The sequence below is a fragment of the Coloeus monedula genome (assembly GCF_965178545.1).
Source record: "Coloeus monedula genome assembly, chromosome: 1".
Classification (NCBI taxonomy): Eukaryota; Metazoa; Chordata; class Aves; order Passeriformes; family Corvidae; genus Coloeus; species Coloeus monedula.
Genome location: NC_138781.1, coordinates 62,166,839 through 62,184,389, shown reverse-complemented (window position 1 = coordinate 62,184,389; position 17,551 = coordinate 62,166,839). Strand labels below are relative to the sequence as shown.

The 17,551-nt window shown below is 41.7% G+C and overlaps 1 protein-coding gene across 1 annotated transcript in view; it reads left to right on the top strand.

Moving 5' to 3' along the window:
• Positions 1-17,551, top strand: part of PDE1C (phosphodiesterase 1C) — a gene marked incomplete at both ends in the record, with an annotated part of 356,527 nt that overhangs the window by 277,227 nt on the left and 61,749 nt on the right. Inside the window, 2 exons of the mRNA XM_082298542.1 lie at positions 3,420-3,520; positions 5,186-5,314. Of these exons, the coding sequence (XP_082154668.1) occupies positions 3,420-3,520; positions 5,186-5,314 (230 nt within the window). The remainder of the gene's footprint in view (positions 1-3,419; positions 3,521-5,185; positions 5,315-17,551) is intronic.

Genomic DNA, 17,551 nt, shown 5'->3' with positions numbered 1-17,551 from the left:
ATGCTTTTTTAAAAAAATAGTCTACATAGTTGAAATTTATTCTAGTCCTAAATGTAAGAAACATGTTTCTGGTTTGTCTTTACACATTCAGAAACAACACATGACAAAGGTTCATTTGCCTTTGTCATGCCCCCTTTATTTATTAACTCTCTGAAGAGTTTTGTTTCATCCCTCATTTTTGTTTTATTTTATTTCCAATTAAATCTTTCTTCCCTCTCATTTCCTGAAATTTCATTAGTTTTCCTGTTATTTTTTCCCTCAGAATGATGCTTTGGAGTTAGTTTGTTATACTTTACTGTATGAACTACAATGTTTTTGGCTCTTTCATAGACCAAATGTTGAAAGAGGATTTGGAATTAATCTCATGTTTATCTCATAGAGGATTGGCATATAAGCATGATGTGCAGGAACAGCTTCCAAGAGCTGACACACTTTTTGCTCATTTCATTTCTTCCTTTATTAAACTCTGTAATTCAGCTCTGATTATTACTTTCTTTGGGTTTGTTTTCTGATTAATCTTTATAACTGTTTTTAAATACCATTATTTCTTTTTTAACCTGGACAATGATGGGAAAATTGTAAAGCTTAAGAATTTTTTCTCTGATACTGACAAGAATTGCAGGAGACTATTTCCTGTAGCAGACCTGAAAAACTGTGAAAGTACAGGACTTCTGTCACATCTTTTAGTACTAAAGGGAAGTGAGATCATCTTCTCCACTAGTCTATTGTTATTAATAAGCAGATCATCATAAGCTTTGAAAATAATATCTACTTTGGAATAAAAGTTCAGAAACTCTTGGGAAGGAAACTAGTTAATTACTTACATTGTAGCAATTTGGAAATCCATTCTTTATTTTTGTTAGATTTGGAAACACTACTCTTTCCTCTTCCTTCTTCTTTCTGTATGTATCAATCCTTTTGTTTACATGTGAATGAGCCACCCTAGTAGCTAATGCTTCACATTTATTGTATATTTTTTAAAGACAGTCATGCTTCCTTGCCCTCTTTTTTTTCAGTCTGGAAGCCAATACTTGGTATTTCATGCCTTTTACCCCCGGCCATTTCTGACCTCCTACCATCACATCAAGTTTGATAGGGTTTTATTCTGGATTGGTTTTGTCAGCCCTTTAGAAATCAAAACCATTCACATTTCCTTGCTCTTTTCATCTTTTGTGGCAGTTCCCTGATGTTCTTGATGGCTTTGTTCTTTAAAAATTAGCTGTTTCCAAGATGAAATCCACCACAAAGCAGTGAAATGTAAAGTCAGCACTTTGATGGAGATTGCATGCATTCTCTGTAGTCTCTTTGCTGTCTTGTTTGCTTTCTCTTGCAAGGCTGGTGGCAGGAAAAAAGAGAGTGATAGGTTCCAATTACTTCCCTCCTGTTACTCACAGGCCTATTTTGACTTTTTTCTACTTACACTGCTTTATGTATTACCAACAGTTCACAGCTGTAATTCCAGTCTTATTGAGTGATCTTCCTCAAATGCTGTTATGATACTTAATACTGCTAATACAAGATACTGCTAATAATAAGATCTAATACACCCTATTTGAAAACCTACATTACCCAAAATTGTTCAACAAGCAATGCTTTGATAAGGTATGCAAGTCAGCACTTTTCCTGTATGTGTCTTAAGAAACAAGGTAGGAGACCTCAAACACTAAGACTCATTGCCTTAGTGATATTTTAAGACTTGGGTCATGAGATCTTGTTAGTGTGGGACTTGTCAGATGCTGTCCAGGAGGTCTGAAATGGATGTGTTGGACTAGCTGAATGTGTCCTGGATGAGTTCTGCATGCATAATACAGGCTTGCTCTGGCTATTACTGAGCACTTGTGCCCTGATTCTTTTCTATCATTTGCAGTCTCTCCTTTATAGAAATGGCAGACCACAGTTAGCAATTAAAGTCCAGATCTAGACATGTAGCCTGGAAACCCTAGTTCCATTTGTTCCCCCCATTGCAGTTGCCAGAAATTGTTGCTTGAAAGTTGAATTAATGTTCTTAATCATTTGGAAATCATTCCTTATTCACAAGTCACACCTGGACACAAAATTGGACAGACTTCTCTACCATCAGTACTCTCTAGTTATGTCCTGGATCAATTGTGTAGATATGAGAAAACAGTGTAGTTTCTGTTTCTGATAGTTTCTTGTACTTTTCACCCTCTTCACTCTCTTACTCTAAAACAAAAAAAACCCAACCCAAGAACTACCTTGATTATAGTCAGTAACATTGTGCAAAATATCTCTCTGCTATATTTTCAAACTACATCTTTAATGTAAGGGGATCTTTAATACTCAGACTTGCTCCATTCTTCACTGGTTTTGCAGAGATGACTGAAATGCAGATGAAGAGCTAGACAGGTTTCTGTGTGCAGAGTCCCATTGTTATTGCCTGTGCTTCCCTGCACATGCTTTACACACCAGTGGTGGTCCCTGAGCTATAGTAGATGTCTAGAATAGATTTTGGAAGCCTTAGTGCCTTTGCCAGGCTTTGACTTAAAAGCCAGTTTGTATATGAATGCCTGTCAAAATGTTTTCAGGTTGACAGTGAGGTGTTACAGAAGTATTTGACAATCACTGTGGTAAAGGCTTTTTCTAAATGCAGTACATTTAAGCACTTCATACAAATATTTACAGCTTCTACAGTGTCTAAAACCTTTGACTCCAAAGTGCTTGATGTTAACAACACTCCCTTGTGGCCTACCAGTGGAAAACCAGACAATAAAACGATTTATTGACTCAGATAAAAATTATTAAAACCATCTGAATAATTTATAAATCTAAGGCAAAAGGGACTTAAGCATTGTAAAAAGGCATTGACTAGGGAATTAGGAAAAACCCCACAAACTTCAGGGCTTTCTCAAGTGTTTTTAAAAGTAATAAATAAATAACAAGATGTACATCTTTTGAGGGTATCTTCCTTGTTCGCCTCATGATTCAGTGAGTGACAAAGACTTTTAGTCTACTGGAAAATAGTGTCATTCTTCTGTACCTGAGTCTCTGCTACTCAGGTAAACTGAACTGAAAATACATACCCTGGGGGTATGTGGTTACCTGCACATATATCATCAAGTTCCCCTTGATGAACCTTGATTTTCTTGAGTTTTTCTTGTTTGACTTCTTCAAACATTGGTCTTTCAGAAGGGCATATGTTTCCCCTTGCTATGCCTTAAGCCTAATTAGCTCCTGAAACAATTTTGCTGAGTTCAATTTATTTAGATGAAGATCCAGGATGAACACTGGTTTGGCTTTTATGTATCAACCAGAGAAGTTTGCTTTAAAACAATTGACAGGCTGCAGGGGAAAGGTATGCATGCAACACTGACTGTCAACAGAGGATAAATAACTTATCTTGGAAGACAAAAACCTGAGAAAATTACAATTTATCTGATTGTACTGTAATCTCTTTTCAGCACTGGCTGACAGAGCTGGAGATCTTCGCTATGATTTTTGCAGCTGCAGTACATGACTATGAGCACACTGGAACCACCAACAATTTTCACATCCAGACACGGTGAGGCCACTGTAAATCGTGATGAAGGGTTGGGAAATGGAGAGGGAAACCTTTGGAGAATAACAGCATAGCCACCTTAGAAAAGTGCAGGAACTTATGCTTTCAAGTGTTACAGGAGGAAAGTTCAGTTCCTCAGGTTACATTTAATTTTCTCTTGCTCATACATTCATAATAGAATGCATGTATTCTAGATTCCTGAGCATTGTTTCATATCAATAACCAGGAAAAAGAAAGGTCCAAAAATATTTCCATGTAAAGTTTTCAAGACAAATGGCTGTATAGAGTGATGTATTTCGATGAAGTTTTGAAGGAGATACTATAATTTTACAGTTTTTTCTCCTTGTTGAATTTGAAGAATTAAACATTAACAAAATAAATCAGGCATTTAACCATGTTTGTTGCATTCATCAGTGGATACAAACACTACACATACTATTTTTACTTGAGTGGGGAAATATTTTTTTAAAGCATCATAAATTGCTAGAGAGTAATTAACTGATCACAAACTAGACTGGACCGGTGTTGGTGGAAGAGAGGAAAATAAGATGAAGATGGCATCAAAATTTAGAACTGTGCAAAGATTATGAAGTCTCTAGTTTCAGTGATAATTGGGCATCTAATATCTGTGTATTATTTTGACAATAGTAAGGTACTGGTAGCAATGACAAAATGTCTAAATGTCCTCAGCTGACACTGCACACTTGGGCATTTCTAACATTGTAACTAAATTAGATTACGTCTGTAATTAAAACAGATGTCTGTAGTGTGTTAGCTGAATCATGCTGTGCATCAACAATGGTTTATAGGATAAAGCACACATATGCACAATAAAGACTGGGAATGGAGAAAGAAGTTTCTATCTCTATTCTGGGTGAAGCCACACTACTCTTCTTACAACTTCATGCATACAGGAATTAGGGATCTGCTGTATTTTCCAAATACTTATAAAAATATTCAAGGAAGGATAGTCATAATTCAATTTTTCTAACATTGGACATCAGAGGGTGTAAAGTGTCAGAGGATGAAAATATACAGTGCTCTCTGGGAAGCAGCTCTTAGTGAGGACTGTAACAAAACTTACTCACCCTCTGTTGCTGTTAACTTCTTGGTCTACAGACCAGTTTATCCAGTCATCAATCACAAATCTGTTCTCTGGGGCTTAAGATCAGGCATGAAGTACCTTTGGTCTTACTCTGTTCCACTGGCAATTGTCTTTCCAAATAGCATAGTCTAGCGCACAGATGTCAGAAATCAGTTCAGTTATATCTTGCTTACAGCCAGTTCTGGAAACAGTATTTAGTCACATCTTGCAATTGATTACTTGGGTACAGTCAGACTTTAATATCAGAGAGACATACATAAGAACTGGGAAAAAGCTTCATGGTTCTACTCCAAGTTTACGTATCTCTCACAGCTTTTAGCACTTGTTTTCAAGTATTTAAAAAGGAAGTTGCGTGAGTCTCATCTAGTGAAATAGATTTTGCAGTGCTTTGATCTTTAGGTTTCTGTTACTGAGTAACAGCAATTAAGAAAGTATTACAAGTACACTTAAAATGCTCATATCTATTCTATGGACTTAATTGCTGTAGCTGATCAAAGGAAAACTTCTGAATCTCTTTAGACAAGGAAGAAACAACCTTTCCTATGTTTTCTTTTAAATGCTAGGTCAGACTCAGCCATTCTATATAATGACCGGTCTGTGCTTGAAAATCACCATGTTAGTGCGGCGTATCGTCTTTTGCAAGATGATGAAGAGATGAATATTTTATGTAATCTCTCAAAGGATGATTGGAGGTAAAAATGAGCATGGCGGCTGCCTAGGAATATTAAAGCATCACCACAGACTGGTGTTACATTGTTTTAATAGCAATATGCATTATTGTATATTACATATTAGTATTTCTATGCTACAAGATAAAGAATGTTAAAAGGTGTTTGTCTTGTTTATTCCTGTTTTCAGTTTTCACGTCTGATAGTGAGACTCTACTTTGTGACATTGGGTTATAGTATACAAATTGACTCCCATATAGTTAGTAAGTATCACAGTGACACAGTTTGTATACATGTAGTTGAGTGAGAGCTAGCCTGCTGTTTCTTTATCCTAAAGCATAAATATAACCTTTATCTACTTTTAACACTTCCTGTCTGGAAATTATAAATGGGACTTAATGCAAAACATAATTCAGTCCAGGGGGCATAGATCAGTCTACTATATATGCCAAGGAGCTTTAAGAAGCTGCAATTTAAAATAAGCCTCATGAAATATATGATTTATCTGCCAAAATGAGCCCATGATTAACTTTCTAATAGCAGATAGTTTAAAGGATGACAGTTTTCTGTTTTTACTGGATTAGTGAATTTCAAGGGGTGATAATTTAAAAATAGCCTAGTGTGCTAGACAAGAACACTCCAGCCCCATGGTCTTTCTCATGGGAGAGGAAGCAATTTGTGAAATCCTATGTGATGCACAGTGCCTTCTACATATTCTTAAATGTGACTTTCCCAGCAGCTGGTACATGATGGAATATGATATACCCGCTCAATGGTCTCAACACCATTGATCTCTAGCACCAGGTGTTTAAGGCTATTTTTGAAATTAGTCCCATTGTCTGCTTAATTCTCTCAGGGGTGCCATGTTGCCATAGGGCTTGTTTTTCAAGGCCCAGCATAGTGTTCTGGGCAGCGACATGAAGCATGGAGTACATCTCCAGCCATTCCATGGTAGTTTCTACCATTGTGAGCACGTACTATTTGCCTTGGTGGGTTTGTGGCAGTGTAATATAGTCAATCTGCCAGGCCTCCTCATACTTACGTTCAGACCAATGCCCCCCATACCACAGGGACTTTACCTGCTTGGCCTGCTTGATTGCAGCCCATGTCTCACAGTCGTGGATTACCTGGGATATAGTGTCCGTGGTCAAATCCACCGCTTGGTCACGAGCCCATTGGTGTGTTGCATCTCCTCTTCCCTGATGACTTGATGGGCCCACTAAACCAGAAAAAATTCACCCTTGTGTTGCCAGTCTTTATCTACCTGAGCCACTTTAATTTTGGCAGCCCGATCTATGTGTTAATTGCTGTGATTCTCATCATCAGCTTGGCTCTTAGGCACATGATGAACTTCCATGATCATTTTCTCTATCTGGTCAGCAATGTCTTGCCATACTTGAGCAACCAAGATGGGTTTTCCTCTGTGCTGCCAATTAGCTTTTATCCACCTTTCCAGCCACTCCCATAGAGCATTTGCTACCATCCATGAGTCAGTGTAGAGATAGAGTGTTGGCCACTTCTCTCACTCAGTGATATCCATAGCCAGTCAGACGGCTTTCAGCTCTGCAACCTGACTTGATTCACCTTGTCCATTGGTAGCTTCCATAAGTCACTTTATAGGGCTCCGTACATCTGCTTTCCATTCCCTATTAGACCCTGTGATACAGCAAGAATAATCAGTGGAAAGAGTGTATCACCTCTCACTCTCCGATAGCTGGTTATATGGTGGGGCCTCCTCAGCACTGTGTCACCTACTCATGTTCCTCTTTAGATGATAGTAAAAAATTCTCACCTTCAGGCCAGTTCAGGATGATTTCCAAGAACCCAGGGTGATTAGGATTTCCTATCCAAGCTTGCTGTGTGATGAGAGCCATCCACTTACTCATGTAGCGTCAGTGGCATGATATGTGGAAGACACTTTTCCTTTAAACATTGAGCTCTGCACTGGTAGTCAGGGTGTGAGAATGAACTGTGCTTTGGTAGTAATCACTTCTAAGTTGGCTCAAACCCCTTCATAAGCTGCTAAGATCCCTTTTCCTGTTGGGGTGTAGTTGGCCTCAGATCGTTTGTATCCCTGAAACCAAAGGTCATCCTTGAGTTTCTCCAGGTACCTTCTGCCAGAGGATCCAGGAAGGACCATTCTCCCTGGCTTCAGTGTAGAGCACATTCTTCTCATCCTGTCCCATCCTGACTGACCCAAGGGCTACTGCATGGGCAATCTCTTGTCTGATCTGTTAAAAGTCTTGTTGTTGTTCAAGGCCCCGCATGAAATAATTTTTCTTATGTCACAAGGTCACAAGGTAGAGAGGGCTTACAATCTGGCTTCACTCAGGTCATGATTAGTATACTGTCAGTCTCCACTCTCCTTTAGACTTTTGCACAGGATAGATGGGGCTATTGAATGGTGAGCAAGTATTGCTGACCACTCCCTGGATCTCCATAGATCATCTTATAGATGGCAATCATAGAGTCTCGGTCGGTGTGGTATTGTCGATGGTACGTTGTTGTGGCAGCAATTGGTACCTGCTGTTCTTCAACCCTCAGGTGTCCTACTGCAGAAGAGTCCTCTGAAAGACCAGGCAAGGTATTCAATTGTTTAATGTCTTCTGTCTTCACAGCAGCTATCCCAAAAGCCCAACGAAGTCCTTTTGGGTCTTTGAAATAACCACTCCTGAGGTAATCTATACCAAGAATACATGGACCCTCTGGACCAGTCAAAATAGAGAGTTTTTCCATTCCTTCCCAGTCAAGGCCACCTCAGCTTCCAACAGTCAGCTGCTGAGCCCCCCTCTCACCCCAGCAATGGAAACAGGTTCTGTCCCCACCATGTCATGATGGTATCAGAGTACACTGCGTGCCAGTGTCAGCCAAAGCTTTGTGTTTTTGTGGTTCTGATGTGCCAGGACATTGGATCCACACAATCCAATAGACAGAATTTTCCCATGTCTCTATCAGGCTAGAGGCAGAGCCCGTCTAGCTCTGGCTATCATTTACTCCCTGGGCATACATTCTGGAGGTCCCTTCAAGGGGATCAGACATGTCATCTTCACTTCTGTTCTGCCTAGGAAGACACTCACAGGAAACTGGAGCTAAATTCATTCTTGCCAAGTTTCCTTTGTTAGTATTTTCTTCTTTTAGTTTATGTACCCGTGCTGCTAAGACGGAAGTGGGTCTTTCATCCCATCTTCTCATGTCTTCTCCATGCTCACAAAGGACGAAAGGTTGCCTCGTGTGGTGTACTCCCTCTCCCTAGCTGGGGAACACCTACTTCAGATAGCAGGGATTCTGGTCTGTACTGGTGAAACATGGAAAAGGCCCTCCCTAAGCTCCTTTCTGAGTTTCTGATGGCTTTCTGATGGCTCTCTGATACCTGTCTTCAGTCTTCTCTTCCAATTTCCACATATACTCAGTCAGGTCTCTTTCCAAGGCTGAGACTTGGGCTCAGGTTGGGATGTGGACAGTGTCTTCATACGTTTGTAGCCTTCTTGCCATAGTACTCGCTGTCTTATTTTCCTCATTCCATTGCAGCATCACTAGGAAGTGCGAGTACACTTGTGTCCCAAGCTGTGTAAGTTTCAACTACATAAATATTGTACAGGGTGTGGAATTCTTGTGTGTTGGTCATTATTTGAGAAAATTACCTCTATCACAGCCAGTTCTCTCAAGCTTTGGATTCCTTGCTTGGTGGTTTTCCACGGGCCTTGATGCAGTTGGGGGTGTTCTTGGCAAAGGTATCTCTCCTTCACAATTGCTAAGAGTTGCATCCAGAGGCTGAGAGTTTGGGCCTCCTTGTGATCCCCTGGTTGATACCTATTAATTTTTTCTGTTTCTTGTTTCTGTCTCTTTTTTGCCATTTCTGTCTCTCTGAAATTGAGAGTTCTTTTACTCAGAGTTTGGATTAAAACACAGGAGATGCCAGGCTTTTCTTCTAATTGATGTTTATTATTTCTTATCTGTAGCAGAGCTGCACAGGGATGTGCCTCCAAGGTAACAGGGTGGAAAACAGCCATGAGTTCTAACTTTCAAGGCCTTTTAAAGTCCAAATTGACCAATTATGAAATACCAAGTAATATGTTTTTACTTATAATGTATATGTTTTTACTTTACTTTAACTATCTATTCATGATCTGCAGTGTGGGTTTTTTGACCCAGTAACAGAGCACTCAGATTTGTGAAGAAGAAGGAGAAATGAAGAAGAGCTAATCTACACCCCAAATCCTCCATACTGTTACACATATGTATAATTATATCCCAGAAACCTAAATTCTCTAAACCCAGGGTTCCAACAGATACCCACATCACATGACAGAAATCCCAAGTGCCGTCCAAAATTGTAGCATCACCTGCAGTGTCCCAGACTTGTATCACCCAGCTCAATATACACTCGCCCGTTCATCAGGTGAGGTTATTCTGCAGACTGCATAGACTTTCTAAGGATAGGGATTTGATGATTACTTCCAGCTCTGATTCCTCTGCTAGCTGTGAGGGTTCTGCCTCCCCGTCATCATCTACCAGGCAAATGCATTTGGTCTTGTATTTCCTCCTCTGGACAGGGGTGGTGTCTCAGTTTTGAAAGACAGGTGTCTGCTAAGGAAGGCAGAAGCCTCCCTTGAAGTGGCAGATGTAACCCCTTTTCCCTCTGAGTTATTATATTTTGAAATCAAGGGCCTTTAGGCAAAGATGTGGGAAATAGGAATAACACTTCTTTACTCTCTCTATATGTATATGTATATGTATATAACCAGTCAAACAAAACAACAATAACTATGACAGTAACAGCACACACAAACCCAGTGCCAGCCTTCTCGGCTGTCAGGCCCTTTCCCCTCGGGTGCAGTTCCGCTCGCAGCCGGCAGGGGCGCTGGCGGCTCCCGGTGATCAGGGCAGGTGCGATGGTTCCCCCGCGGCTGCAGGGGGCGCTCCGGAGCGAGCTCGGGAAACACGCGGCACCCGTGCCCTGGGATCCCGGGAAGGGAAGGAACAAAGGCTTCACAAACCCCTGGGCAGCCGATCCCGGACTCTCAGGAACAGCAGGCTGGGACAGCAGGCTGGAGCGGCAGGCTAGAGCAGCAGGCTGGAGCGGAAGGCACAAACACAAATCCCGGGTGGCAGACGAGATGTATCCAAAAGGGGAACCCCCCGGAGGTCCACACAGGCAGGGACAGCATGGCTACAACACAGCGAAAGCTCGAAGCAGCAGCGGGGCAGGGCGGCCACAGCCTGGCCTCCAGCAGGGCAGGGAAAGCAGCTTTTGGGATCCCGGCGTTGTTTCCAGCAGGAAGAAAAACGGCCGAAAAAAAAGAAGAAGCAGCAGCTCCTTTCTCTGCAGCTTCTCTCTCCAGAAGCTGAGAGCGAACTGAACCCCACACCCAGGTGTAAACAAAGGAGTAGCCAGGCCCGCCCCACCCCCCTTTTTGTCTTTCTTAAGTACAGTTATTTGTCCCCTAGCAACATGCATATGGGAGAAAATTCCTTTAACAGGAAAAAACTAAGGTTAACTAAAACCCCAACAGGTGGCTACTACTGGTTTAGGTTGCCCTTCTGGTTTAACTGTAGCTTGAGTGACAGGAGTGTCTGCTGATTTGTTCCCCTTCCCTTCCAGCTGTAGGTGCTGCTGTGCAGTAATGAGCAGCATGGAATGAGCATTATCCAGGGCCCAGCACAGTGCAATCAGTTGCCCCTCTTTGAAACTGCCACTGTAATTTTCCTTTAAATATTCTGCTACCTTTTCTGAGTTCTGTATTTGTTCAGGGGGAAATTTCCAAACCACTGGACTAGGGAATTTCTTCAAAATCTGGCCTATATCCTTCCACATTCCATGCCACTCGGGATTTTTCACCCCCAGGATAGATCTCTGGGCAACCTCCCTAGCAATCTCAGCCCTGATTCTAAACATGTTGTAGAGCTGTACACAGGAGACATAGCAGAATTATCAACAAGAATATAATGTCTTAACATCCAGAAGGAATTCAACAGTCTCAAAAAGTGATGTGCTAACCCTGAAGAGGTAGAAGGAGGTGAAAGGCTGGGAAATATCATCCCATCCTGTTCCCCCAACAGGTTGGGTGAGATTATTAATAAGCCTCCAGAAGTAGCAGCCCAGACCAGGACAAGCAAACAACAATGCATACACATCTGAAATGATCTTTATTACCTCTGATTTTATCTTTCCTTAAACTGACATAATGGAGTGTATAAACAAAGCAATCTTGGTTTGTATTCCTGATCTGAAAAAGAACACCTGTATGGGTGACTGCTATTTAGTTTTAGCCTGTGATGCACCAGGAATAAATGGGGTTTTTTATTCTGTCTCAGTGCACAATGAAGCAAGGCAAGTGTTAAAAAAGAGACACCTGGAAGGACATGAAAATACATGAGTAAGTGTTGGAGTGATTTGGTCTTCTTTTACTCTGAGAGGGAGAATATAGCAGGCTAAAAAGGAAAAAAGAAACCCCAAACCGAAAATAACACCCATAAACCAAACCAAAGCAAAGTATATGAAAAAGTCCCAATGCTTTTATTTATGTTCAGCAAAGTTGATAATGAATTCCTTGAGGTGCACCAGGCCTATCAGTTTAGTGTGTTCCATGGTTTGCTGCAAGTGTGGGTTCCTGTAAGCTGTGCTGGATACCTGCCAGTCAACTCCATGGCTCCATGAGGGAACAAACCAAATAAATCTGTCGATTAGAAACCAAGGTGTAAAAAGATAGTTGACAGCATGGCCTGCTACCTACTGGCTGTGAGGTTAAAGAACTTAAAACCAGAGGAGCTATGGAGTTCACAGAAGTATTATTTTTCCATAGAGACAGTGTTCACAGCAAAGCTCTGCTTCTATGTTTGATTTGTACCTTTTAGATGAAGCATTTTTCCTCCCATGTCTCATTAACTAAAGATGCAGTGCATCTACTCTGCACATTGGCAAAGAATGCTTGCATCCGAATGTGCTTACACTTTGATCACTAAGACTCAGGAAGAAGGAAGGAGAGATTGTACCCATACCTTGTGTCCTACCACAAAGAGTGGGGATGCAACCAGGGGAAATTAAGTTTTCTCTGCATTTATTTTTTTTACAAGGCCTTTGCTCTTCTAGATAGCAAAATTAACAATAGTGAAGTACATGTGGGAGCTAAATGTGAGGTTTTCCTATGTGGTATTGGGTCAGGGAAATGATTTAAATGTACTGGAAGCTCACCAGTCAGGCCCAACCGTAAGCCTTCTCTTCTCCCAAATGCACAGTGCAGCAGCAGGTCCCTCTGCCTGCCCTCATGTGTCATGTGCCCCAGCTACTCGCCATCTCAAAGGTGCTGGAATGGTCCCTCACCAAGTATAGCAGTGTCTTTCTTATTCTGGGGAGTCCAGGATGAGACACAGGAGTCCACATGCAGTCTCAAAAATGCCAAATAAGGAGGGAGAGTGGTTTTTTGGTTTCTTAAATAGGGTGGTTTTAGTTAGCTTTTTACTGGATCTTTTTTTAAAATTTGTGCTATTTTTTACTATTGTTTTTTAATTGCTTATTGGCTAGTCTTGCCAAAACACCCAAAAGTAGCCTAGAGGGGCAAAGGGAAGGACAGGGCCTGGCATCCTCTGAGCTCCTGCGCAGGGGTGATAAGAGGAGTCTATTGGATTGGAGGTCCTTGGGGCTTGGAGGGGAGGTTTTTAGTCTGAAAACAGGAAGGCCTCTAGGGCATTGCTGTCCCTGGCTTGTTCTTGCCTCAGCTACCAAATGGGTGGTTGAAGATGAAGACAGGGCCGCCCTGGCATTGCACAAAGAATTGTTGCAGATCAGTTGTGACTCTAGTCAAAGCAGGACTGATTTGATATTGGCTACATGCTCTTGAGGGGAGTGATTAGGATGAAGGTTGTGTAGGTACTTTTCCCCCGTCAGCTGATGCCCATGTAACTGGAGCTGTGTAAAAGTTGTTGAGAGCTGTGAAGGAGGAAAGGAGGCATTTTTATTTCCAGTACAGTAAGTAAACGACAGTCTGTGAACAGAAATCATGCTGTTGTTGAAAGGAAAATGGAGCTGGTCATGAAGGTGCTTCTGGCAATGGTTTGCTGTGTCTGTGCTGCTGTGGTGACAGCAGATCCCAGCATTCCTCTATCTAACCTGTATCACTCCAGTCCCTTGTTTTCAGGGCATATCAAGAGACAGAAGGCAATACAGACTTCGGAAATGTCCACTGGTGACATGAGGAAGGTGTCACCTCTCTGCTGTTTCCTAGTTTCCTTTCTCCCTTTGGCTCATGCTTTTTTTGTTAAGGCCACTATGCAGACTGAATCTTTAGAGGATTGACTTTTCTTTGAGTTAGATTTTTACTAGCTTTTATGAAAGAGAAAGAGAGAGAAGAGGCAGTTGGGGAGGAGGTACTGAAGACCACTGTTATTTTCATTTAATGAAACCCTTTGTGGGTTATGAAGATCTCAGGATATCTCTCCTCTGTTCCTACCATACTTGTTGCCATGATGCCACATGACCAGGAGTAAAATAGGAGATTGATTTAGCTCTTAATATGCAGATGGAAGCTTGTGTACAAGGCATTTCCTACGCCTGAGTTGATAGGCAAGATATCTTTACTGGAAAATGTTCTGATATGACCACATTTGTGAATACTTAACCTGGTGCATCTGTGACTCTCATAAAGAGATTAACTGAAGGATGTGTCTAAACTTATCAGTTTGATATAGTGGGTAGATTATAGGGGTATAATCATCTTTCCTTTTTCATCAGCTTGCACTATTTCTTCTTTTCTTGGATACAGTTTTAAGTTACCTATGTTTTAAAGACTTGGACAATTTTTCTGAAGTCAGGTTATGTAAGAAATTACACAGAAGAATTAGTATTTGAGTGAATTAACTTTTACTCTTCATGAACTTCTTCCTGAATACAAAACTGTGTTTGAATACTGTAGAATAAAGGAGAACAAGATATTGCACAAATACTTGGGGGATATCGGACTTTATAGTCTGACTGGTAACATGAAGAGAGAGCTGAATCTGCCTGCCTGTTCACCATATGTCAATAATAATATTTATGAAGCCCAAGTATTCAGGCCTATGGTTTGGACAGTTTCATAGCAATGTATTGGTATTTAAAAGTAGTGCAGCCTCTTATCTTACCTCATTTCTTCTTTGAGATTGTCAAATATATTTTCTAAAAAGAAAGGAATTGGAAACTGTTTCAGCTGACTTGCTTTTCCTCTACTTTTATATACTGTGCTTCTCTAATAGAAAGATGAAAACCAGATCACTCTGAAAGTATGTAATGTAAAATATTAGCAGGCTTTTGTGCATTATTAGAATAATTAAATATAGTCAAGAGACACTTCAGTGGAAACAGATCTTGTAAAATATTACAAGATTATATAGACAGCTCTATTTAGCCAGAGCTGCTAGGCAGCACGCAGAGTGCAGCACGATAATGTGTAGGGCAGACTTTGAAGATGATGCAGAAACAAAGTGCTCAAGATGGTCAGAGTAAAAATAACAGCTGTGTGTATCCCAGGCTCTAATCTGACTCAGATGCAAAACCAAGAAATGGATAAATATCTGTAGGATATGCCCAGCCACTGCCCTGGAGGGACATCTGCTGAGATAAGGAGATTGAGCAATCTCCCAGCAGGACCACCCTGGGAAGGCAGCTACTCTTCAGTTATGGCGAGAAGAAGACACACCCAGAATCCTTTGGGAGACCCTATGCACATCCTTTGTAACCCATTGGCCTTTACCCTCTGACACCCACCCCCTGTATCCCTATAAAGCTAGCCCTCTGCCCCTGTGAGAGAGAGAGAGAGAGCTTGTCTCTAGCCTCCCCTTCGCCGGAGTACGGACCAACAATAAAGCTGGAGTATGGACCAACAATAAAGCGACTTCATGCGGAACCAGCTACACGAGCCTCTCGTCTCTCTCCGTGGTCTGGCCTGGAGGCTGCCCTGCAGAGCTGAGCTGAAATCACGAGCACTTCTGCACGGGCCCTCCTGCCAGCAGTTGAGGGAAGACACTGGACCTCAGGAAGGTGATTCCTTTTGGGACCATCTCTCCGGACCAGTCACAGCTTCCTCGGTCAGAGCTACTGACCCCTAACCAGCTGTCATAAATATCTATCTTCAATTCTCTCTGTAATGAATTTCAGCATTATATCAGCCTAGCAACAAATGCACAAACTTATAATCCTCTAATGTTACATATTTTGAAATCTCATGCATTAGCTATAACTTTTACCTATGAATTTTCAAAGTCACATGCTGTTGTGATGCCTGTTGTTTGAAGTGACAAATAAGAATTTTTCAGTAGTGAAATCCTTTATTTTTTACCATCTCTGAAATATTTTTCATCTCTGTTTCAGAGAAAATGATGATGTGAAATATGTGCAGAGGTCAGAAGATGTGCATATTTCAGATTTACACCTATAAAAGGGAAAGTAGTATCTGTGTGTTTGTAAGCATATGTACATTCTTGCATTGCAATCACTGACTCATTTGCCTGAACTGAGCCCTTTGCTTTTGTATTCCTACTGCAATAAGCTACACACAAAGTAGCCCATGCAGAGCAGTATGATGGAGTTTTAGTCCAGAGGATGTAGTAAAGTCTGCTGTTCCCACAGCATTATCACACTCTTTACTTATAAAAGTAAATTTCTATGTGTTCAGGTTCTTGTCTCTTGGTTGTATAGACAGAGACATTTGTGCTGCTGGGAACTGACCAGAACTGCCAAAAAAAAAAGTGAAATAATTTAAAATTAATTACTTTTCATCCATCATATAATTATTTGGAATGCTGCAATGTTGACTATGCAACTGATTGTACTTATGGGTTGGGAGGAGGGGGTGGTTATAGGGGGTGAAAACCAAGGCCAACTGGTTACATCAGTGTTGCAGAACTCCGGTGGTGGAGAGGCATCATTATGTGCCATCCATGGGACCAGGTAAGCACACCAGTCTTGGGTCTCACAGTGATGGCCTGGGACTGGAATTTGAGCACAGCTACTAGAGGCAAGAGAGGAATGATCAAAATAGACTTAATGAGACATTCATGAAAAGGAGAATAGTAACTTATTTTTAAATGAATGCTGACTGTTAACAATCTGGTTTAAACCCAGAGAAGCAAAGAAAGCTAAGTCTCTGTGCATAAACCGGAAGGAACTTAGAAGGTTCAAAATATTCCCAGAAACGAGATTAAAACCAAATGAGATTAAATATTGATGCCAAAAAATGTATGTATCTTATTTAATAGTAAAAGAGGCAAAGAGAAAGAAAGAAAGAAAGAAAGAAAGAAAGAAAGAAAGAAAGAAAGAAAGAAAGAAAGAAAGAAAGAAAGAAAGAAAAAGAAATGGAAAAAAGAAGTGTGCGTGGGGGGTGGGGGAACAGGGAGAGGTGACAGGGGTTAGGTGGAAGCGTATCACCCATCCGAGGGTCCCAACAGCATCTCGTTGCTCCCTTCCATCTGGTCTGCTGGTGGTGAGGGTCCCCCGTCGCTGCCGTGGCCATGCCGCCACATGCCGCCACACGCCATGCCACGCCATGCTGAGGAGTACAGAATCCCATGGATTAATATACACTTTGGGCCACGTGGGAATGCCCACGTGCCTCCTCTTGCAGGGGCTGGCTTGACACTGTCCCTTGCAACATTGAGGGTCTGTTGCATCATTTCTGGTGCAGGGTCTGGGGACCCCTTTGAGAGGGGCCCCTGTGATGGGCCATGTTATCCCCTTCTGCTGTGGATAAACTTCTCCCCCCTCCTTCACCCCCCTTCCTCTCGTGAGGAACCCTCAGCTGGGTTCCTCTGCACAGTGGAGGATGCGCAGTGACTGGGCCTCTGACCAGAGGCATTTCCAACACACACCCAAAGCTTTTCCTCCCTCCACCCTCTGGTGCAGGGAGTCTGTGCAAGCCTGGCAGCTGATAGCCCTGAGGCTGTGGTCTCCATCTTGGAGGTGTTAAGCTTGTGCTTTGTGAATGTCCCCAGCCCGGAGTTGTTACTTTATCTTATCTTCATCAGCGAGCTGTGTAAGGCTTCAGTCAGGGCCCCAATCAGGGTGCAGTAGTCTTCTTTGCAGCTTTTGTAATACAGTTTTAACAGTCCTTTAAGAAAATGTTTAAGTCATAAACAATAATATTTCAGTCTCTAACACTGACCCATTTCTGAATCTTCTAAATCCTGAGCTGGTATGCTAACCTTGAGCTGTTCTTCCCCTGTTAATCTGCAGAGACCTGAACTGAGATAAAGAGAAAAGAAATTTGTATTGTGTGCTAGATCAGAACATTC